At 35.6% G+C, this 25,645-nt stretch overlaps 1 protein-coding gene across 1 annotated transcript; it reads left to right on the top strand.

Annotated features, from left to right (window-relative positions):
* Positions 1-11,117: 11,117 nt before the first annotated feature.
* Positions 11,118-14,292, top strand: LOC120347347 (non-selective voltage-gated ion channel VDAC2-like). The gene is made up of 8 exons (XM_039417275.2): positions 11,118-11,233; positions 11,415-11,464; positions 11,780-11,985; positions 12,414-12,524; positions 12,724-12,840; positions 13,316-13,466; positions 13,570-13,627; positions 13,863-14,292. Exons 1-8 carry the CDS (start codon positions 11,164-11,166, stop codon positions 13,952-13,954), a joined length of 855 nt encoding a protein of 284 aa, XP_039273209.1. The 5' UTR covers positions 11,118-11,163; the 3' UTR covers positions 13,955-14,292.
* Positions 14,293-25,645: the final 11,353 nt, after the last annotated feature.

The raw sequence follows: 25,645 nt of genomic DNA, 5'->3' as shown, positions 1-25,645 counted from the left end.
TCTGGTCTTAAATGGGACAAACATATTGAGCATGTGGTAAAAAAAATAACCAGAGCAGTTGGTATCACCTACAAACTCAAACAATACATGCCTACATCTACCCTGCGCTCTGTGTATTTTTCACTTTTTCAATCTTATGTCCAGTATGGAATCGCAGCATGGGGAGCTGCTGCACAAAAATATTTAAGACAAATTAATGTTTTACAAAACCGAATTGCTAGATCTCTTTGCAATGCAGCACCTAGAACTAATATTAATCATCTTTATTCGTCACTCAACATTCTAAAATTAACAGACTTATTCAATTTTGAAATTGCAAAACTAATGCATCAACACCAAAATAAATCCCTACCCGAAGCATTCGATAAGTATTTCACTAAGCAGTCTAAAACACACACACACTACACCCGATCTTCTGCGCGTGGAAATTATTTTGTGCCCAGATATTCCACTGCAAGAACACAAAACTCAATCAAGTATACGGGCATTAAAATATGGAACAATATTCCACATGAAGTAAAATCACATGGCTACACGACTTTCAAGAATACATATAAAAAATATTTAATCAAAAACTACCGGTACCGTTAGTCTTCATAAACTGTGGTTTTGCTGACAGCTGGACAGTGTCATACAGCACCATACCGGTACCGGTACCGTGGTAACCTACCGGTACTGTCTTCTGTGTCATATAAACGATACCGGTAGCGGTTCATTAGTTCGCTTCACTGTGTACCGTGATATAGCTTCCGAGTTATCTAATATGGTATTATCTTACTTACTCACATATTTTCAAATTTTCTGTCTCTAAAAATCAGATTCTGAAGCGCGTGCGGTCGCTCAGCAACCTGAACAATTTTCCAGTTCGTTGACAAATGATTGCCCTCCGTAGCTAACCAACTGTAACTAAGATGTGGCTGGAGTCGCCTCCGATCTGGATATGTGCGCCTAACATCGGCCTGGTGCCAAATTTTATTTTCTACCCTAAAAGTTTTATGTGGATGGTTGTACATTGTGTATGAATTGTGCCTTATAATTCGTACATAGAGGTTGCTTAATTTAATTTTTTCTCATCAAATAAAATGATCGCTCAATTTAATGTTGCATATGACAATATATAAAAATTTAATCGCTGCAATTGTACAAAAACACAGCTGAATGATATGGTGATTTATTTTTATAATTACTGTATATCAATTGAATTTTCCCGACTTTTATTTTTACTTTCTCTCCCAAATCATATATAATGATTCATATCAACCTTGTTGGTTAATTTATGAATGGATAAGCTTTTCTTTGTGCATATTGCTTTCACTTATTTCAATTTTTCATTATTGACTCGTTTTTAATCCTGGTGTCGCAGACTTGTGATGACCATTCCTGGTCCTTCGCGACTTCCTGTCAATTGCGATGAAATCCGTTAGCCTACTGTATTTGAAATGTACTGTAATACTGAATTTGTATTGTGATTTCTTGCACGACGAAATAAACTTATTGTCTATTGTCTATTATCGATTTTAATCGGTAAGTATGTTGATAGGTATTTGTCTGTCTGTATGACTGTCTGATAGATGCACGCGATATCTCACGAAAGCAAAATTGAATCTGCTCCAGATTTTGCATGTGCATTCATCTTATCTCGGACCAGGAGCCTATTGATTTTGGTCGTAATTATGTCGTATAATTAGCGAGGTATTAAATTTTTAGTGATAGGACACAAGGTGTCACTATGGAGTAAGAGCGCTGTTTTGGGGGATCCCCTAACTTTCGATCGATAAGTCTTCGGTCTCTGACCGATATTCTCGTTATACAATCATCGGTGACGAGTTGCTAAAGACAATTGATAGAGTTATATCCCTTTTATTCATTCTAAAACTACCGACGGGGCCTGGCGTGACTTTTTCCAGATTATGGCGATATATAAGATAATTAATGTTAAGTAGGCCCTACCTTCAATTAATTTTTTGAAATAAAATTAACTCCATGACATTTTATCGCAGACACAGGAATTTGTGTAAGCATTGCGATTGAGCCGTGTCAGTGTTACAAGATCAGCTCAGATTTGTCGAATTCGCTAAATTATGAATCAAAACAAGATATAATCGGGCACTTTACCACACATTTTTAGGTCCGTGGATTGCCGTAGTATTTTAGGATTTAGGATAGGATTTACATATTTTTCTCGAGGGAGAGGAAAGCCGATAAGACGGCTCAATCCTATGGCGAACCACGGCCTCTCGTCCGGTTACCAGTCCAGGTCGGGTATGGGATTAGTTAGCCAGTTATTTGTTTTCGGAAGCATGGACTTGATGGTAGAGGAAGCCTTAACCGACCAGCGGTTACGTGAACCACCCTACGGCGCCGAGGAGTCTAGCAATCCTCTTGCATATGATCATCCCCGCATGGGATTCGAACCTGCGATCCCACGAAGATGAGGCCGGTCATAGATGTGGTGGCGAGCGTATTCCTAACGCTTAGCACGATGCGCCACACCACTGAGCCAAGTAGAGAGCAGTTGCTCCCAACCTTTCTACCCTGGCGGGCCGGTAAAATTAAATTAAATGTACTCGCGAACCGGCAAGAAATTGAAATGACCGAAACCAAAAGAAATAACATATTAAGAAATAACAGCGTAATATAAATATATAATGTAATTTCGGGCACTCACTTTTTCTAGACAAAAAAGACACACTTAAAAACATTTCACACGAATAAAAACTATCAAATAATGTGCCGGCCAAAAATTGAAATGGGTGAAAGTCACCGTGAAACATAAAATAATACCACATATTTTCGTAATGAAATGCAGTGCTGGGCACCCATTATGCGTAAGAAAGGCACGCATAAAACATCTCACATAAAAAACATGGTTCCCGTACATTTGAACCCACGACAATTGCACCTGCATATATTGCACCTATGGAATTTTTTTTCGTTTTGCGGATATTTGAACCCCTACTAACCCTAACCCATGGGTTTTAGCCCCCGTATATAAATTGAACCCGCAGATATACACATGGGTTCAAATGTACGTGGGTTCAAATGTACGGTCACCAAAAAACATGTACATGCCAAATCGTGTACAAACACAATTAGCTCGAGTGAGAATTTTGCTGCTGTTTCGTTTCCAATATAGGATTGCAAAGGAGGCCTCAAAGAAGCAGCGTCGCGCAGTCGATTTCTTTGCTTCGTTTTAAATTAAGGCTAGTGATGAAAATGTTTTTTTTTGCATGACGCAGCAGCTGGTTGAAAATACGGACAACAGTTTGATTGCTCGAAAACTTAGCGATGGGTATTAGTTATCAAGATATATCCAAAATTGTGACAGTGATTCTTTTTTAAATCTGGACTCTAAAGTAGAATCACAATTTTAATCAAGCTTTTTTTTCATCGGGCTCATCATATTAATCCCTCTGCAGTTGATCGACGCCTAAAACGAAATGAATTTACGATACAATGACAAATTCGTCGGTAACTTGGCACTAGCTCAAAATCATACTGTGTCTGCTCAAAATACTGGAAAAGGTCGTAGGGTGCGGTCACATTTTTGAACGGCGCGGAAAGACTAGATTGACAACAATGAACCAGCACTGAAGGAATATCAACAAGTAAAGACCGAAATATATATGAAATTACATGGCAGCCTAAAGGCAACATACGGACATCATAACAGAATCAAAAGATGAATAATACATCAGGGATTAATTCAGATATTTTATTTTGTGTCAAAGAGTATGATATTGAATTCGGACTGTTAGCAGATACTGCTATTTCTAGAAATTCCGCTTGAATACTAAATGAGTATTCAACTATATATGTGTAAATAGTTTGTAGTGTAACTTATGACCATATCAATGCGCAACGTTTTCAAACATTCATTTATTGGCATACTTTTGATTTGTTCTCTCGTGTGTATATCGCTACTGTTTTAACAATGTTGGCCACGCCAATGTATCAATTAGGCTACAGACCTGCTCACTTGTGATTAGTGTTTTTCCCTGATAATTGCTTTTATGAGTGTCCGCACATCGAATCTGCCCCCATTGTTTTGCGTTTGTTTGTATATTAAACCACTTATCACCTTTTCCGCATTGCCCAATCTAGCAATCAGTGTAGTTTTTCATGGCTTGGTTTTTCTTAAAGCTTTCATGGCTTCATGAGTATGACTATCGTCGCAAATCTATTACATTCCACTCCCCACATTATCTTTGCATGAGGTTGTAGGTATTGGTCATTATCAACGTAATTGTTAAAAGTACAAGTTTAATACTATCGTGTATTTTGTTTGTTAAGTTTGGCCCAAGCCTCATTTAATTGGGCTTGTGTTTTTGTGTGCGTGCTGGTGGGCAGGCACATGAGATACTTCATGTTTTAAACTTTTTTATAGGTTTTGCTTGCCCTCGAGAATTCTCCATTTTTAATTTATGTTTGTTATGGAGTTTTCGAAATAAACTATCTATCTATCTGAAATCTCTGCGGCCCATGCTTTTTGCGCGTCTCGTGACCACCTGCAGGGTCGCAACAAGTTCATATCTTACTGGAATTTGTTATTGTTCGTGACTGTTTTCTGGTTTAAACAAAGAAATATGTATAAGATTTTATATGGATGGTCATATAAATCAGGAAAGTACGAGTGCCGATTTTTAGGTTTCCGAATCTTGCGAGATTTGATGGAGCGCATTCTCGATGAATCGGAGCCGAAAAAGCGAAAAGTGGTATTATTCGGCGCCAAGATGTGCAAAAGACGGCGGAAGATAAATTGCGTAATAAACCGACGCAACCTCGTCTTCGATAAAGCGATTGAGACGGCATAAAAACATAAAAATTTCTGACGGACCGGCAAAAAAGTTTCGCGGACCGGCGGTTGGGAACCACTGTTTTAGAGTAGTGACAGCATACCGGTGTATTGGAATCGATTCTTAGGGATTAAAACTTGTTGCAGTTTAAAGTTTTACACTTTAGAGATGGAACAGTCCGTAGTCAAACAGAGCGGAATGGCAAAAGATCTCTTCCATAGAAATAATGAAGCATGTATTGAAAATCTGATCAATGATGGTATGGACAGCTTTGAAGAGTGTGGCGGCGACATTAGTGATCTGACTAGGGAGATGGCGGCTTCATATGAGATATCAAAATATTCAAATGACACAAAATCTTGCGATTGTCATATCGGCGACTCAAGAAAATATGTTGCAATGGTGGCAACAAAATAAAACAAAGAATGTATCCGAACAGGGCAGCTGTCGTCCGAAAGTATCTCTGTGTCCCAGCAACACTCGCTGCATCAGAAAGAGCATTTCGTTCAGAGGAGCTTTCCGTATCCAAATTCCGATCGGACTTACAGGAAGACATATGAACGAATTGAAATTTTTACATTGCAACTGATTTTTGCCATCTATGGCAGTAATTTTTTGGACACAAAGTGGACATACAAATCGTTTTGTTAAGATTCATTTTCTTGTTATAAAAAAAAAATTACTTTATTATCAACTACTGGGCCAATTGCTAGTAAATTTTCAATGGTTGAAAATTGTAATTTTCCACTAGAAGGCTATTACGTTTATTTATTTCAAGATTTTTTTTTTGTGGGCTCTAAGGAATTTGTTTTTTTTTGTGTGCGATTTTGTCTGCTTTGACAGATTGAAAACCCTTACTACTTAGTTTAGGCTTTCGTGTTCATATATTTGAACATCGCTCACTTGTTTGATTTTATATAGTATTGTTTAAGTGGGTATGTTTTCTCGGTAAGCCATGTCGAGGAATCGAAAATTTAGGAATCTGATAAGAATAGAATACTTGCAAGTAATCATACTTAGCATCCTTAATGACAATAAAGTTATTAGATTTACAGCTAATTTTTGTAAACAAAACTGGCAAAGAACACACAAAACGGCGAAAATGAGGACATGTTTACAGCCACGTTTGAATATTTGTCTTGGCGAAGTGTCTGCAAAATTTGTAATTCTCACGACTTTGTTAACTTATTACCGATTGGTCATTGTTACGGTAATCGATGCTCGGTGGGAAACAGCCATTGTAAAGAGCAGATTCAGTATTCTTCAGAAAGAACAATACATAATAACAATAGATGATAAAACTAATTTAGTCCGCGTTACTATTATACGCTTTAACAAAAGAATTGTAATTGGGGTTCATAATTACCGATAATCAGTCGGTATAATATCGAATTATACGTAATCGATTTCGCCGCTAATAGCGATACAATTTTGCCGGTCGAACGCCTCATTACCGAATCGGTGGTATCTCGCCAAGTTGATAGACTTCCATCGGAGTAAAAACATTGAATGAGTTGACGCTATTCCTTCGCCGAACGAATTTGACCGTAAACTGGTCTATATCAATTATCTACCACTACCATCATGGATTACACCATTTCGCGGATTTTACCACATGAGGGACCATCTCCACACCACGAACCAACTAATTTATGGTTCGTGGTAAAGTATTCGGTTGCTCCAGGCTGATGCTAAAATAGTGAGAACTTAATGCAAAAGGCATTTGGGCCTAAACGTGGACGAAAACTCGTCTCGGGCCAAATTTCTCATTCTTAACACGCTAAAAGTTGTATCTAATAGTTTAATTTTTAATATTAGTTTAGAGCAGGGCTTCCGAAACTTTTGAGCTCGCGGCCCTTTTGATATATATCAAAATTTTTCGCGGCCCTTGTCCACGTTAATAATGCTAAACAGCTCGACATATGCATTTTTGATGATTTATCGGCACAGCTAATTCTCAACTTTTATTAGGCCTACTCAATAACAAGCACATATTATTCAGATTATGTTATTCAATTATTCAGTGTAATGGGTGCGAATGCTTTAAAGCCTTGCCTCAATGAATGTTTATGCAGGCCGAAATGATGAATTACGATGTCTGGCCACCGACGGCATGGTCCGAATTGTTCAATCTTATTGATCAAACTTAGCATAAGGCAGCGGTTTGTGCGCACCAAATCATCAAGTAAAAAACTCATGGCGTACCTACACGAAAAATATGCTGCCTCAAAACAAAACACAATTTTCTCATCGGTAATATGTATGTACTTCATGTCTTTTGAGGTTTTTAAACATGTAGGCCCAAGAATTTTGTTGGCTGCAGTTTATTCATTCGCTGAACCGAGTGTATCAAACATGAGTGATTTTTTAGCATTTTAAAGAAAAACCAGGCAGAGATAAGAAAGAAACGTTAACTAACGTTGCACACCTCCATCTGCTTTGCGATTTCGTATTTATATAAAGCAGGCTTTCTACCAAGGCCCAATAATTAAACGCGATTTCACTGACTGTGGTTAAGTTTTGTTTGTTCGTTTATAATATGAAACTCATTGCAAGAAAGGCCTCCTATTAAAAGGTATCAAAACGTATTTTCACGGGGAGTCGCAACTTGAGCATATTTTTGAAGGGCGGCACAATACAATGAAGTTCGAGAACCACGGAGTCTCAGTTGATAACAAGAAATCTTTTCTACTTTTTGAATTGTTTATAATTTAGATGTAGCAGTTATTTTAAATAAAAACGTGCTATTCAAAAGATAGGGTATACCTATTTTGTATAATCTCTTGATATTCTCTATTCCCAAACAATAAGCCCTATATGGTATTTTTGAAGGAAAATTACAGACAGTGTCTAATTTTCGGGAAAACACGGTATTATGATGATGTATTCACTCGGAATCGTGAAATTTTTGTTTTACACTATTTTTGATAATTGTATTCCGCATCAAGAGTCTGAAAAGTACAATAGATATGGTACTTTGTGTAAAATTGGTGTTCTCTTTGCGGGCCCTAAAATTCGTTTCGTAGCTCCTACCAGGGCCGCGGCCTTCAGTTTGCAAAGCCCTGGTTTAGAGCAGGGCTTCCCAAACTTATGGGCTCGCGGCCCCTTTCGAAATATTAAAATTTTTTGCGGCCCCTGTTCACGTTAATGATGCTAAATAGTTCGAAATATTTTTATCGACACAGTCAATTTTTTCACTTTTACTCCGATTAACACTACTTAATTATTCAGTGTGATGGGTGCGAATGTTTTGCAGTAAGTCCAGCCGTGGCTTAATGTTTGTCGATTGAAGCCCTCAATGATAATGAATAACGATGTCTGGCCACCGGCGGCATGGTCCTTATCAGGCTTTGTTACTCACTTTCAATGATCAAATTTAGCATAAAGCAGCGGTTCGTGCAGCACTAGATTATCAGAGAAAAAACTCACGGCGCACCTACACGAAAAAATGCTGCCTTCAGATAAAAAAAAATATACATCATTCACAATGATGAGAAACAATAAACCTTTAGAATAAATGAAATATTCAATCATAAATTAGTTGATATTTAACACAAATTTTCGAAGCGCACTTAGCAAAGCGCTTTCGGGAACCGCTGGCATAACGATTGAAGCCGGCATCGTTGTGCAATCAAATCAAATCGGGTTCACGATCAGTATATAGACATTGTTATGCAAGCGCTAGGTTTCCCCGAAAATAGGAAAATGCGACCTAGCCCTCCACTTAAAATAAAACTTACTTGATAGCGGAAATTTTTTTTGACCCAGTCGATCGCAAGAAATCTTTTCTACTCCTTTTCTAATGGTTAATAATCTGTTTAGCAGTTAATTTAAATAAAAACGTGTTATTTATAAGTATAAGTTCTCCTACTTTGTATATTTAAAATTCACGTAATTCCCTAATTTGTTGCTGAAATATGAATGAAAATAAGAGACATCCCCATCAAAATAAGCCCCAATATTATCTTTCGAAAGAAAAATTGGAGACACTGTCTTATTTTGGGGGAAACACGGTAAGTTGATGTGTTCACTCGGAATCGTGAGATTTTTTTACACTTGTTTTAATAATTGTATTTCGAATCAAGAGTCTGAAAAAGTGCAATAGACATAGTACTTTGTGTAAAATTGGTGTTCTCTTTGCGGCCCCCAAAATTCGTTTCGCGGCCCCTAGTTTGGGAAGCCCTGGTTTAGAGTAAGGGTTTAAACGTATCGCGTCACTAATGTGATCTTTCGCTTGTGGATTTAACAAGCATTGTTCTCACCCGCAGAAGTAAATACCACTACCCCCCCCCCCCCCATAGCAGTGGTTCTCAAACCGCGTGCCGTGGTATATACGAGTAATTACGCTTTTCCGATCAACAACAAAGCAGTTGTGCCTCGTATGATTATTTTCTGCTGATAAATAATCAACCAACGCTACTCTATTATTATTCAGCAGAAGTATGCCTAAATCAGTACGGGTTTATTGCCTCGGGGTCAGAGAATCACCTGTCACAGTTTGCTCCAAGCAGCCTGGGAAAGTCCGGGCTCTCCGCTCACAAGTTCTATTCAATGACCAAAGCCAACGAAATCATTTGCAAGTTCGCGGCTCCGTGAATATGGATGTTCAGGAAGGAATTAAAAACTTTATGCAAAAGATGAAATGCAGATGTGTTTGGCAACAAAGAAGCCTGTTTACACTCGAAGGCAAATTATGGCAATACATACCTCTATTCAAAATGTTTGGGCCCGTTGCTACACCATCGGTGTGACAGGCTTCAACTGCTGTATTCGTCTTTGTTGTTGTTGACAATTCGCATCCCATAACCGCAAGATGGATGGAAATACCTTCAAATATTCGTTGACATTTCATTTCTAAAGCTCATAGGCTATGACCGAGAAAGTGATAAAAAAATGAAGGAAACGTTCGAACGAAGCGGCAATGATCCCTACAAGTCCGCATAGGTAATATACTGGAACAAGAGAAGACCCCATGCAGATGAGAATCTCCGACAGAATTTACCCCATAGACTACATTCATCTGATCCAATAACGAAAGATACTTAGCCGCTGGGTGATCCTGTCTTAGTCACGATCGTCCGGGTTGGAGCATAATAATCTCCGTATACGAACAGTTTGGTGCTTCTTTTGTGCTGCAGACAGCTTATATCGGGGAGGAATTAAACATCTGCCTGGAGCCAATGCGCAGCTTGCAAACAGTCTGCCATGCAGACTGGTTTCGCCATCGTTCCGAAATACTCGTCTACTCTTTGTTTCTTTTTTTCTCTCACCCCTGCGGGAAGCCTTCGACAGACCCAATAAATAAGTGAGCGACGGTCACCTACACTTGAAGATCACGATGAGAAGTGAGCGAACGAGCAACGAGCTGCCAGCTTGTGCGATGTGAGTTAGGGCACGGTGGCGTGGTGTTTTTGTATAAGTTGTATTTTGTTGGAATACGTGTATGATTTTCATGCGGCATTCAATCACGCCTGATCAACTCTAAATATTGTAGTTTAACGCAGCTGATCCCTGATCGCCTGTCAGCCTGTGCATTGAAGTTCAGTAGCCTGAATTCAAAAGATGCAGTCGGGCACTGTCATTTGGGTTATTTTCTTTGGCAGATTGTCGGATAACTGACAATGTCAGAATGTAGAGTACGTGATGCCAAGTACAGAAGAAGTCTACATGTAGATTTACGCATAGCACACTACCGTTACAGTGCCTGCTGTAAATGCTGATGTGGACTCATTCCAGCATTCAGTCATTGTCTGAGTGTAGACCAATGACTGAAAAGTCAGAAAGTGGATGCAATCAACAAATTTGAAAATAGATAAGAATCTTTCCAAAGTTGAAAATAATCAGTGGTGGCCATCCCAGGCACTGCAAAGCCATATCACAGTATCAATATTTCAGTATTCATGTTCGCAGGTATTTGAAAATGGTTAATTTCTGAATTTGGAAAGATTGCTCTTTTATTTCTGTCTGCTGATCTGTCAGACCGTTTAAAGATTATTGTATACGACATTTGTCATTAAGTACAGTACCGGTAATCCTGTTATTAAACAGTAATCCTGTTTAATAATTTTTCTCTTAATCCTGTAATCATGCCTTTATTATGAACCTAGGGTCACAATTATCGTACTTTTGTAAAATTTGTTGTGATCTGGATCAGTAGTCTTTCAGTCTATTTTTTTTTATCTAGCACATGTGCATCACTAGTCTATTTAAAACTTATCAGCAGGAAGGCAAACTTCTTTGATTAGTACAAATCGTAGTTGACTGTTGGATACTGGATTGATAGTCCGAATTCTATTCTAGAAATACAAGCATACTATTATTTTACCAGTTCTTATTTATTGTATAAATTATCTAATTTGAAAACAAAATGTCAAAAGTCCCTCCAACATATGGTGATCTTGGAAAGTCAGCCAGAGATCTTTTTGACAAAGGCTACAGTAAGTTTATTACATATATCTGTATTAACATAACATTAACAAGTCTACTAAAGTCTCATCATCAATATAAATGTTTAATTAAGCAATGTTCTACATTTATGTGGCATTTTCATGAATGATCATTAATAGAATTGTTGCTCGATGTCAACATATTATATAAAATTAAATCTTTGTTTAACAGATTATGGATTTGCCAAAGTTGACCTGAAGACCAAATCATCATCTGGAGTGGTAATTTTCTTGATATATTTGTAAAGAATATGTTTAATTAGAGTTTACTCTTGGAAATTTCTGTAATGTACAACTGTTAAGGTGTAGTAAATTTGGAACTAAACAACAACTAGACTTGGAAGCATAATTGCAGGATTTTGGGTTCCGTGATGATTATTGATGACGAGTCAGACGTGTATTACAATGCTGACAGAAACGAGGCATTTGTCTGAGAGCCTACTTACTGTTATAGCGTTTATTTTCTTGTCACTCTACTTTGAGCAAATATTCGTCAAAAACAGGTTATTTTCTCAAAGTCCAATCAAATCTTTACAGGAATTCACAACTAAAGGATCATCTGCCCATGCCAGTGGAAAGATTGGAGGAACTTTAGAAACTAAATATAAAAGACCAGCACAAGGACTTACATTCACAGAAAAATGGTCAACAGATAACACATTGGGAACAGAAGTTGCAATTGAAGACCAACTAGCTACTGGTTTAAAAATCACTTTTTGCACTTCATTTTCACCTCCCACAGGGTATGTCAGTCATTTGATTTGTTGTTCTCTGAAGTTTCTGTATATATTTAGTAGTTTGGGAGTGTTGTTCATTAAATTTGAAATACCATTGTGAACAGATAATCATTGCAGATTATGCAGTTTCTTGCATTGCTCAGTAGTTCAAGCTTGCCTAAATGAACTGCATATTCTTGTAACAAATTTATAGTAAGATAAAGTAGTTAGTTTCACGTAACCCCAACTGTTAGTTAATTTTTATGAAGTTCTGTGATTATCGTTTGATGACGAGTCTGATGTATTACTGATGACTAAATACGAGGCATTTGTATGAGAACTTCAAATTTTCTTTATTATATTGTCATCCAGTATATTCTTAGTTACTTGGTTTCCAATAGTCTTCTTCATACCAGAAGCGTGAGTGAATAATCTGACCAAATTAATTTATTTAGGAAAAAATCAGGGTGCCTGAAGACTGCATATAAACGTGATTACTTGCACATGAACCTTGATACAGATTTTAACTTCGCTGGACCTACACTACAGGGTTCTTCAGTCGTTGGGTATGTTTTTGTATATTCAGTTCCTTCGTAAAGTTTTCGAATTGATCAAAAACTAATTCTGGAATGTAAAACTATCTAATATTGGCGACTAAACTTAGTTATATATTTTGAAAATGAGCGATTTTCAAAAGTTTTTTGTTTCATTACATTTTTGCCAAATTTCAGGCATATGTGTAATTCAGTTTTTTCTTATTTACAGGTATGAAGGATGGTTAGGTGGTTATCAATTTGCATTTGATACTTCAAAATCAAAGTTGACCAAAAGTAATTTTGCCCTCGGATACACTGGATCAGATTTCCAACTTCTTACTACAGCGTAAGTAGGAGGACCAGGAATCTTTTTAATTTTAAAAACACACATTTATAAGTAAATATGTTGTGCTCCATGATTTTGCATTACCTTTCGTTGGGCATTGTAATTCCTTCATTTGGTTAATTATTGATTTCCTGTCTTATATCCGACAGTTTTTGGTTCAATGATGATTAATTGATGACGAGTCTGATGTGTATTACTGTGAAGACAGAACACGAGGCATTTGTCTGAGAACTAAATCATTTTCTTGTAATATTTCATGAAATCTATTAATAAAATTTATTTTCTTTATACTGAATAAGTTACCACTGAGTTCGATGTTTTAATTGGCCTTGTTTTGCTAGACATGCAGTCACCATTTGAGGCTATCCTAAAATCATATGAAGCAAAAGATTTTAGCTAGAAAAATTTTCAATCGTTATATATGTTCGTTGATATTGGTTTTATATGACTTATATAAGTAAATTTTTTTTTATAGCAATGATGGATCCGAATTTGCTGGATCTATTTTCCAATCTGTGAACAAAGATTTATCGACTGGCGTTCAGTTATCATGGACGTCTGGACAAAGCAGTACCCGATTTGGAGTTGCCGCCAAATACAACTGGGACAAAGATGCAACTATTAATGTAAGTGTTTATTTTATTCTGGATTTTATAATACAGACAAGAACCCATTGTTGGCTTGCCCAACTTAGACTACAATGCTTTTAATAATTGCGTTTCTTTACAGGCTAAAGTGAACAACGCCGGACAAGTAGGACTTGGTTGGACACACAAGCTTAGGGAAGGTATGTTGCTATCATTTAATGCAGTCCACCAATTTTACTTATATTATATACAGTATTAGTTCAGTATAGGTTCACTTAACTGGTCTGTCAATCTGTACCAACACAGTTGGCAAGTCGTGTTTGGTAAGATGGCAAATTTTGGTTTGTGGTTTAGCCAACTCTTCTTTGGGAATGGCTTTCATTATATCTCATAGTTATACTAGTTTTGTGCTAATTATTTGCTTTTTCATTTCAGGTGTTAAATTGACACTTTCAAGTCTAATTGATGGCAAGAATTTCAACTCTGGTGGTCATCAACTTGGACTTGGTCTGGAATTTGAAGTTTAAATCATGAACAATAGCTGCATGCCTATTTCAAATTAAATATAGGGCAAATACTGGATAGAGGAAATTTAATATACTTCATAGAAATACAGTAATTAAATGTTATGTATCCAGCTACGTCTAGTATCGGAGGTTGCTGGGTGTCACAAATCGTTTTATGTCCACTGGCATATGCCCTAAAATGTCCTCCCTGTTTGTCCTGTTTAATGTTGTTACTTTTTTTATCCTAACTTAGCCTATTATGCTTAATCGTATGCGATTCATTTAACAGTGATGTTAAAGTAATAATAAGTTTTTCTCTTTGAGCGACCACCTGAATAAAATCTCTGAGCAGTGTACAATACCCAGTGTGAAATTTATGTGGTTTTGGGTAAAAGCAAATGTCATTTTGTTTCGATGAGAACATGTCGGTTGAAAGATGCCTTCCACATCTTGGGTCTTATTTCAGTGGTATAGGAGTTTTTGTGAGCGCTGAGTTAATGTTTAATCATTATAGAAAAGTACATACCACAAACTTCGTTGATGATTGTCAAGAACAGTTTTGTATCGATTTGCGTAGGCGAGGTAATGTATAACTTCTCATCTGAAGCAAATCGCAGTATGCAGCGGAACATGTAGCGATACAGCCTTATGCTGCAAATCTGGTCGGATTCTCTCTTTTAATGGATTACTTTCAGTGATCGGCGTGCCGTATAAAATGAACATCGCGAAGATATTTCTTCTGTTAGTCTTGGAGGATGATTTGGTCATTTTAACAAAAAATTTACCCAAAATGGCTAATTTTACCAAAAATAATACTATAAAACCAGTTCATTTAAGTTTTCCAAAAATTAGAACTGCTAAGACTCGATTTTACGGCGAGCATAATTAGGTTTAACAGCTCCGGGCCATATCACCATGACCGTCCAGTTTTAATACAATTTATCCCCATTTCACACTTGATTGGGACACTTCATGCTTCGATAAATAATTTATCATATAAACGACCTCAAATATTCCCAAGAACTGTAAACAATTGATTCGCTCCGAAGTTCCGCTTTAACAAGAAATTTCGGTTTTAGAAAAAAAAATTCTCAAGTACGAAGGGTCTATTTTTTTTAATAATTATAATTTTTTAACTTCTACTCACGGCTCTTGGACGTAAGAAGTTGGATTTCAATAGTAGATGAACTACACCAGGGTGGTCCAAACTCATGCACACGGGCCACATATGGCCCGCGTCGCATTTGGAGAGTAATCAAATATTCGCATTTGGTGCTGTTTCGTCATAAAATCAACCAGAAAAAATCTTTTGAAATATTGTTACATCACTAATGTCACTGAATTGTCTAGTATTATAGCAAGCTGAGGCAACTATCGAAGTTGCATGCGGGTCGCATTTGGAGAGTAATCAAAAAATTCGCATTTGGTGTTGTTTCGTCATAAAGTTAAACAGAAAAATCTATTGAAATATTGTTATGTCACTGAATTGACTAGCACTAGTGTTATGGCTAGCTGAGGCAAGTATCGCAGTCGAATGATGTGCTTGGCAGTCTAAATTGTTATCTGGCTTACTATCTTTTTGGTAGGGAATATATTATAACAATTTTGGCATCATAGAAAACTAAAAATCGAATGAGGATTCTATTAGCTTAGGTTGGTTATGCTTGATAACTAAATTATAATGTTATGGCGTAACAATACAATTCCTGACGGGTGTTTTTTTGCAACCAGCCTAAACAGTAGGGAGTAGGCTATTACAAAAAAGCTGCCTATATGTCAGAAAATTTTGTAATTACTATCCTGTACCTCATCAAATCTTACACTAAATGTAGATATAGAAAGACTCTTTTGCAGGTTTTAGTAAGTTTTTCGGTGATTTTAACTTGAAAAATGACAAATACTGATCAATGTGTTTGCACAATAAAAGCGTTTGTTTTGTATTGCACTGTTTACCTATTCTTAGCACTATTGTGGCTCGCGAACAATGCAAAAATAATAATTTTGTGGCCCCCGGAGCCGACAACCTCGGACCACCCAGAACTCCACGATTACCTACAATACGTGAAACCGACCGCAGCACTTAGGCTAAGATTTTTTGGGGCTCCTGAAGTGTGCGAACCAAGATGGCGGACATTGGAATGTAATATGTGTACTAGGTTAGGGTTAGGCCATAATTTCAGGTATAAATACTACGAGGGGCTCTTGGCTAGTCTTCGAACTGATAATAGTACTAAAATAAGGAAAATTGGAAAAAAAGTATCGCCTAACCCTAACCTGTTACCCATGTTACGTTCCGATGTCCGCCATCTTGGTTCGCATACTTCGGGAGCACCGATTTTTATATTTATCTGAGGGCGGAGAATGAGTTCGTTCTTTTTTTACAATTTATCAAATTTGTTTGATTCGATGCTTTGAACAGTATGCGTAAAACTATGTGAAAAACAAGGCGAAATCAATTTATTGCTGATTATAGTTCAAATGATGTAAATCACAATATATGGCATTGGCTTTCTTACCTATTTAAAGTTTACAGAAAAAAAGATAAACAATATATCGATAATACACAAAAAAAAAATCGAAACATTTTGGAATGAGCACGAAAGATAATCTCCCAAAATTAAACCTTTTATCGAATACAAAACCAAAGAAATCAGTTGTAATTGTAACCAATAATCCCTCACGGAACAAAAAAGCGCGAGTAGTCTATCGGAAATCATGCAAATATGAGGCTAACATGTCATATCAAATTTCCATAGAAGTATTATTATACGGTATTTTCCGGCGAATAAGACGCTTTCCTAGACCCAAATTTTTGGCCTGATTTTTTTTGGGGGGGAGGGAGGGGGGGGCTTTTTGTAAGAAACGAGTTATTACCTAATCATGTGTGACAAGATGCTAAGAAGTGATTACGTAACACAGATTTTCTTGATTGTGAAGCGGCATTATAAAATACTAAAAAACGGAAAACACCATTCAAGTTTTATTTTAGGATGGCCCGCGACAGATTATGCCCGTGATTATGATTTTTGACATTGCAAATCGAAAAAACATTTTGTGTTCCACAACTACCGACGGATCCTGACCGACTATAATATATAATAATTAATGTAAAGTATATTTAATTCAATTTTTGAAATAAATTCTACCCTAGGGGATATTATCGCTGACTTAAGGTTTTTTCTCACGGTGATATTCTTAGAATAAAATACGTATCAAAGCAACATAATATTATAATCGTATATTATGTTTATGTCCACGGATTGCGTTGGTATTTGAAGCAGAGATACTATTTATATTATCGCAATCGCAGATTATATTGATCATAATTTAATTAATGTTAGCAACACATTTCGTTTCTGAAGATTTCGAGTTAATGAATATATAGGTATGTTTAATATATACACTTTATATGTGTATTTATTGTCGCTAATTAAATTGTACTTCCCGGGATTTTATAGCAGATCTTGGGATTTTTATAATGGCGATCGCAATAATATGTATCAAAACTAAATATAATCAGGCAGTTTATCTCACATTATTATGTTCACAGATCGCCGTGTTACGTCGAGCACAAATAAATTAAAATTGAACGACGGTTTGAATTCCCGTAGTTGTCATAGATTGAATATTACGCTACAATAAAAGTCATTATGGGTTACTTTAACGAATGCGCAAACACCTCTACCGCTCAGAAGCCGTTGCATGGTAATTTGAGATCCCGATTTCAGTGTCCGTCTTATCGGAAGGTTATATGCAAAAAGAAAAACCCATTTTCAGTCCTAAAATGGGGCCTTGTCCTATTTACCGGGTAGACTTATTCGCCGGGAAATACAGTAGTTCGCATTGGGAAGAACCACCGCTATAGTGAACACAAAACATGTGTCACGGACCATAGTGTCCGTTTTCTTGTTCTGTATATATATTTTATGTTAATATACTATTATGCTGACCCTTATTAGATGCTGTGTTAAACTGTCAATCCAAATATGTACGACCATCTATTACAAGTGCGTGAGAAAATATATCTCTTGCTCTCTTCCTCGGCCGCTGCATGGACTGTCGACAGCTTTTTGGTGATGTCTGCTGCCTTTTAGGTTTTAAGTGTAGAGTTGCTGTATCGATAAATAAACAATCCGTAATCTTGGGTCTACTGACATTATTATCATCACAGTGGCAAGACCCTATCTGTGTATCTGACCAGGATTCAGTCAAAACCTATCTGTGATATATGTCAGCAACCTAAATCTGATAACTTCATTTGAAATACATTTCTTGCATAAAAACATATGTATGAATGCAATATCTAATTTGTACTTGTAACCCAGCCGAGATGGTATTAGTAACATGTTTTAATTGGACACGTAGTATATAGATCGTTTCTTTTTTTTCAAATTCTTGTTGTTGTTAGTAAGCTTGTTGTTGTCTTCTCGTTAATGATCATTTTAAATTAATCATTTAAAAAGCATAAAGCGTGACATTTTACAAAGTAAAATTATCTATCATGGCCAGGGATGGCCGTAACCGAATACTTGATACATTCTAAAATCCTTCACATAAATTTGATTCACTTTTTTAAAATCCAGGGACATAGGAATTAAGATTATTAATAATATTACTGTAAAGCAGCTATATATAAAAATGACATGTGTTATGTGATTGAAATAAGTGGTTTTCCTGCTTCTTACAAAATAAACTTAATTAACATACAGTACTCACACCTACGAATTGACAGTATTCGCGCCTATGAATTGTGGTGTATTTTGGCAAGCACATAAAAAAGTATGCGCCTAGTGTAATGTTTTAAATTCTACAGTAAAGTCAAAGTCGTTAACAGCACACGCATTTTTGACACGTCTATTTTTTGTTATATATATATATATAAATTCTGACTGTTTATTGTCAGCGTGAGTGTCATTTAGTCCGTCGACGTCCTTAAGCTAACAATTCTCCCTTTACACGAGAATTAATTGTTTTATAGGATAGGAAGCGTGCGCGATATTCGGTATTCTTATAAACACGGAAAACGATATTCGAAGGTCGCGATATTCGAATTGGACATCCCTGGTTATGACAAGTAATTGTTTCTTCTTGAAATGCCAAATGTTGCGGAAAAGTGTATTATCGAATATCATAGAACTAAATTATTCGACTTTTAAATCTATCTCTCTCAAAATCCGCTATATACACTGATAAAAACTAAATGTGTTTCAAAAGATTCAGGATGTCTAACAAGTCCCCAAATAGAGTCTCATAATACAAATTTGAATGTTAACAAAATACTCGACCCAGCAAAAAAATATGCAAAACAGTACAGTACATAAACATAAAAAATTTAGAACACTATGGTCCGTGACAATATAAAAGTAAATGAACAACAATGATTAACGATAGCTTAATGAAAAAGACCCAATGAAATACGTGAAAGATATATGTTTTTTTTTCAGGAAAAGAACAAATGGTTCTGCCGTGAAACATAATATTGTATCGTCTAGTGAACAAGAAATATAAATCGTTTTGCTAGTTCAAATTTTCCCTTGTTGGGAAGAATCAATTTTTTTCACAACTAATTAACTAATCGATTTCAAATATATATTCAATACGTAAATTTGGTAGATACCACTAGGACGCTATAACTTTCATTTTTTTCAAGGATTGTTGTAATCATCGATTTCATTGTTTTGACTTTGGTATCTGTCAAAAATTCGGGTGTAAATCTATTAACTTGATGGTCATTTTGTCTCTGGTAGAGTAGTCTGGTCACATATGATCTGAGTACACACATGATCTAAAAATACATCGAGGCTGTTGTAAATGTTGAAGCCCTATTCTATGGTGGCCCGTCGTTGTCACGCGTAAAATTGAAAATAAAAAATGAAATAAAAAACCGAAAATAAAAAAAATTTTGTGAAAAAACATAAAAATAATTAAAAAAAAAATGAAAAAAAAAATTAAAATTAAAAAAAAAAAAATAAATAAAAACAAAAAAAAAAAAAAAAAAAATTGAAAAAAAAAAAAAAAAATTGAATAAAAAGAAAATAAAAAGGTTGACAACGAGGGTCCGCCTCGTGGCCCATCGTTGTCACGCGTTTTTATTCTTAGAAAATTTGCTTCTGCTTGGGACCAACGTTGTCAGGCATAATCCTACGCGCACAAATGTGTTCCCTGGGTTTCAAACTCACTACTGATTTTCTTGAGCAATATTCAATATGAAAATGTTCTATAAATTCTCCATGCTACAAGTTCAACAAGAAGTAATATATTTATAATAATGATAAGAGAATATAGAATTGAATACGAAAATTCGGAAAATTTGTTTTTACGTGCATAGGTAATTTAATTGGAGAATGCTGCTTAACTACTCAGTTGTCTGGACACTCGCGATGCCGGTACCGTACCGTCTTACCAAATACCGGTAGTCGGTTATAGTCGCTTTGCGTCTGACCGTACCGTTAACCATACAATCACTCATGAAAGAATGGGAGATACGGATAGTCTAGTAGAATATAGACTACTGAAACACTCTCTGCGCCTGCCCCATACCGTACAGCCGTAACGTACCTATCCAGACAAATGACAAATCGCCCGTGCCAACCATTTATTTCAATCCATACCTCGATCCTAATAGAATATAGTGAGTCGAGGTATGGATTGAAATAAATGGTTGAGCACGGGCGATTTATCATTTGTCTGGATCGGTAAGTTACGGCTGTACGGTATGAGGCAGGCGCAGAGAGTGTTTCAGTAGACTATATTCTACGAGACTATCCGTATCTCCCATTCTTTCACAAGTGATTGCATGGGTACCGGTACGGTCAGACGGTACCGTACCGGCATCGCACGAGTGTCTGAGCAGTTAAGCACCATTTTCCAATTAAATTACCTTCTACACGTAAAAACCAATTTTCGTATCCAATTCTATATTCTCTTATCATTATTATAAATATATTGCTTGTGGTTGAACTTGTAGCATGGAGAATTCCAGAACATTTTCATGTTGAATTTATTGGATATTGCTTATGAAAATCAGTAGTGAGTTAGAAACCCAGGAAACACATTTGTGCGTGTAGGATTAGGCCTGACAACGTTGGTCCCAAGCAGCATCAAATTTTCCAAAAATAAAAACGCGTGACAACGATGGGCCACGAGGCGGACCATCGTTGTCAACCTTTTTATTTTCTTTTTATCCAATTTTTTTTTCAATTTTTTTTTTTTTTTTCAATTTTTTTTAATTTTTTTTTGTAATTTTAATTTTTTTTCAATTTTTTTTTGTTTGTTTTATTTTTCAATTTTTTTTTTAATTTCAATTGTTTTTTATTTCTTTTTTTTCAATTATTTTTACGTTTTTTCACAACTATTTTTTTATTTTTGCTTTTTCATTTTATATTTTCATTTTTTTTTTAAATTTTACACGTGACAACGATGGGCCACCATACTATTCCAACGATGTTCAAATATGTATTTATGTATTTAATCAGCATAATAACAGGCAAAGAAATTGTCCATTGCTAATGAAAAAACTGCATTTTCTAAAATCCCGGGATTTTCTTTAAATTATTCACCGGATCGGGCCGTAAAAACCAGTTAAAATATCCTCCCTCCAATGTACCGAAAATAATTTATAATTATCGAATTATTTATCTACTGACAGCCTTCGCTGACGTTCGGTCTGTTTTCCACCCTTTTCATCTGTCCTAGCTCTTACTCGTAGTTTTGCCCCTCTCGACAATATCTCAGTCTCACTGCTTACTTTACAACGGCTCTCCTAAGTCCATCTTTTCCTCTTGACTGCACAGTCTTGCTGGCGACCTTGCAGAGCTCCCAAATGATCTCCCCCACTTTACTCGGCCATTCTACACCGATTGCTTCGCCATATCTTTCGTCCGTCAGTCTACTCTTCCTTGACTGTCTTCTACTAGGTTTCTCTGTGTGACTTGCGACTTTGCCGACCTCTTGATGTCGATCATCTGTCTCATTTTTTCTACTCTGCCTGGCTCGCCGCTTCTTTTCCACCCTCGTCCGCCCGTCCAGCTCTCAACTGAACGATCTCCTCTCTACGTACACTCTCCACGACCTTTTTTATTACTTTATTTTTTATTCTTCATATTTTTGTCGAATTTGAATTATTCATATTTTTTACCACCCATATGTTTTATGTCAAATATCACATGCGAAGAAAAGAATGTTATTTATCACATATAATCGTTGATTCGAGGTTCATAAATGTAGTCTATTGAAGTACAGTAATTCAATATATCCATCAGTCAAATAATTCATTATGTCCCATTTGTTCAGCACATTTAAGTAATTATATAATTTATTTTATAATACGGTATGAATGAAATAGAAAAACATTCACACTAATTAGATAACTTAACGATCATTTTTGATCAGCTGAAGGGGTGACATTCAACCCAACCAACATAAAAGTTCAAACGGATGCAACGTTTCAATATTCGAACGAGAATATCGGTCAGAGACTGAAGACTTATCGATCGAAAGTTAGGGGATCCCCCAAAACAGCGTTCTTATTCCATAGTGACACCTTGTGTCCCATCACTAATTAATTAATGACTCGCTAATTATACGACATAATTCATCCAAAATCAATAGGCTTCTGGTCCGACATATGATGAATGCACATGCAAAATCTAGAGCAGATTCAATCTTGCTTCCGTGAGATATCGCGTACATCTAACAGACAGACAGAAAAACAGACAGACAGACAAATACCTATCAGCATACTTACCGATTAAAATCGATAAGTAATGAATAGTATATATTAATATTTAAATATTGTTATAAATAGTGGAGATATGTTTGGGGTATTTTAGTTCAGTTAGACAGGTTTCTTAAGCAATGATCTAACAATAGTTTGCATGTATATCTCTTCTTCGTATGATTGAAAACAATTAATTCTGCAACTGCATTCTCAAATTGATTTGATTTTTTTTTCCAAATTACCATACTTCACATCATCTCGATTTAGCCAGATGCACTGTTTATCAATTCCAGTTAAAAATATACATTATTCGTTGTCAATATTGTCTAATAAAAGACGTACAATTTTTTATAGGTTCGATCAAGTTGGCACCAAGTCCAAAAACATTTTGTAAAATGACTTTTAAATAATAACTGATACACTGTTTCACTCGTATTTTCATCACATAAAACACATCTCATATCTTCATCATTGACCCACTGTTTTAAATAGATTACCAACTGGTAAAGCTAAAGTTGCCACTTTACAACAAACGTCTTGCGTTTCTCTTGGTAAATCGTAATACCAAATTTAATTCCAGGATACTTTTGAATATTCAATTCCAAAATTATTGAGAAATCTTTGATTTAGTACTACCTTTTTCCACATCAAGATATTAAATCTTGAATAAATATATGTATACTTAGTTTTGGATTTAATATTCCAATTTCTTTCAGGAAAAAAGATCATATGTTTGGTTGATTTGAGAGTTCTACTCTGTTTTGAATTCCATGTATATTACTAGAAGTATTGTTATCTATTCGTAACGCCAGTTGCGAATGTTTCACATGGAATATGTCCTCAAGTGTTATGATACCATTTCTAATCCATTCTTTGTAATCAAATAGGTATGATAAATTGAAAGACTAGAATTGTGCCAGATTTATTCCCTACAAATATCATGAAAATTGTGCGATAGAATAGTTCTTACCAAATTTAATTTCCTGAAGTGTGTTATCATTTCCTTATAAAATTGAGGTAGGCTATATATGTTTCTTATTGGAAATTCAAGGAATTAATTTTTAAAAGAATCTGTATCAAATACACTGTTGGAATGTTGAATGAAATATCTTGCGACACCGGTAATGAAGGTTTATCTTCTTTATTGGCTATGAAATTGTATCTCTAATAAACATCGCGTTTTCAGATATTTCCGTTTTGGGAACGAAACCAGTTTGATCAATGTGATTAAGATACCCAATGACACTCTTTAAACGATTTGCTATAATATTCGATATGATCTTATAATTGACATTTAGCAAAGAAATAGGGCACCTATTTTTAATGCAGTGTTCTTCTCCATTTTTAAACAGCAGTGTGATTATGGCTTTTCTCGTGGGTAGCGATGCTCCTCTTATATTGAAAGTTGTCCGAATCACACTTTGTAAAATTTTTTTTAACCTATTCTAAAAAACTATCTAAAATTCTTTGGGAATTCCGTCGGACCCTGGTGATTTATCATCTTTCATTTCCATGAGCACATTTTTTTTATCTCCATTTCCTGAATATCAGTCTCTAATCCATTTTTTGCTTTTAGTTAATCTAGCATTATAATTGCTTGAGAGGTTTTTCTGTTCATTTTTTTTCACTGTCTTCTTTTGATACAATTTGGAATAAAACATTTCAATTTTCTATTGAATTTCTTTTATATCATAAACTGAATCACCATTGTCTTTTTTCAATTTTGTCCATTTTTTCCCTAGGATGTTCTGGATTTAAAAAATAAGAATTAGGCTTTTCTCCTTCCTCTACCCATTTAATTCTTTATCCTATAATGCTACCTTTTACTCTATTCATTTGACATTTTTGGACTTTGTATCTTTAATTTTTTATCTTTATTGCTAGCTCCCTTTTAGTATGCATAGAGGTGATATCTACGAAGTTGTTCAAATTTGTAAGAATTATATTATGTTGCTCAAGTTTTTCTTATTCTTTAGCTTGTTGCTCTTGTTTTGACATTTTACTTCTGTGTATAGCCCTAGTTTCTAGTTTCAATTTACATTCATCCCACAACTCGAGAATTTTATAATCATTCAATTTTATTTGACTATTTAATTAATACTGCATTAACTCTATTTTTAAACTTATTGTCTTTTCAAAGAGATGTATTCAATTTTCAGTAGGTTTTCCTAATTTTGCATTACTAGTGTTTTTATTGTGAGTTTTATAGGAAAATGATCTGATAAAACGCTAACTAATATTTTAGAGTGGATTGCGCTTGAAATTGAGGTATCAGAAATCAAAAACTCGTCTTTTCTGTAATAGATAATTTGAACGTGTGTATTTATCTTTGATTTCTAATATGCAATTAAAATCTCATTCCCACATAATTGTCCATGGTTTGCCACTTGTTTGGTGATTGATAATATCTATAAATTTCGAATCAATTTCTTTAAAAAAAAATTCCCGTTCTCTCATAGAATTTGAAGCATACGTATTATTTTCTATATAATATATACCGGCCATTTATGTCTACAATAGAAGGATTAATTAAACAAGGGGCAGGATGTTTCACGATATCTCTGCGCGTCCTTTGTGACACGGAAAACGACTGGGAGCGCAAAATCTTACTTAATTGGCACAATTTTGTCAACGTCTCGTCCTGGAAAAGTTAATGACTTCGAACAACCATTGCTTCGAGCAAAATTGCATTAACATACTGCGTTGTTTCGAAGCACATACATTCATTTCATACCAGGAGCATGGCAACGAATTTTCAAAGGTGAGAGTTCCGAAATTTGTAATTGCCAAGTTAGATCGCTTCGTGGGTGTTGAAAAGTTTTGAGGGTATAAAAAGCGTTGCAATCTACGAAAATTGTTATGGATGATACAGAATAAAGATTTTTCACATTTCATAAACAAGGGGCTTATTACTAATGCGCGAGGTAAGTATTGTGGTACAATCGGGCCCCGTCTCTTGGGATTGTTATGATACTAAAAAATACAAATGGCCA

This window comes from Styela clava, chromosome 11 (assembly GCF_964204865.1).
Source record: "Styela clava chromosome 11, kaStyClav1.hap1.2, whole genome shotgun sequence".
In the NCBI taxonomy this organism is placed as follows: domain Eukaryota; kingdom Metazoa; phylum Chordata; class Ascidiacea; order Stolidobranchia; family Styelidae; genus Styela; species Styela clava.
Note: the sequence above shows the minus strand (reverse complement) of the source record. Positions and strands in the feature narration are given on the sequence as shown.

What these genes read in the sequence shown, in the direction of transcription:
- LOC120347347 (XM_039417275.2), top strand. Translation starts at nt 11,164, where the DNA reads ATGTCAAAAGTCCCTCCAACATATGGTGATCTTGGAAAGTCAGCCAGA. An exon ending in ACAAAGATGCAACTATTAAT is followed by an intron (nt 13,467 to 13,569) that starts GTAAGTGTTTAT and finishes GTTTCTTTACAG; the next exon opens with GCTAAAGTGAACAACGCCGG. An exon ending in GACACACAAGCTTAGGGAAG is followed by an intron (nt 13,628 to 13,862) that starts GTATGTTGCTAT and finishes TTTTCATTTCAG; the next exon opens with GTGTTAAATTGACACTTTCA.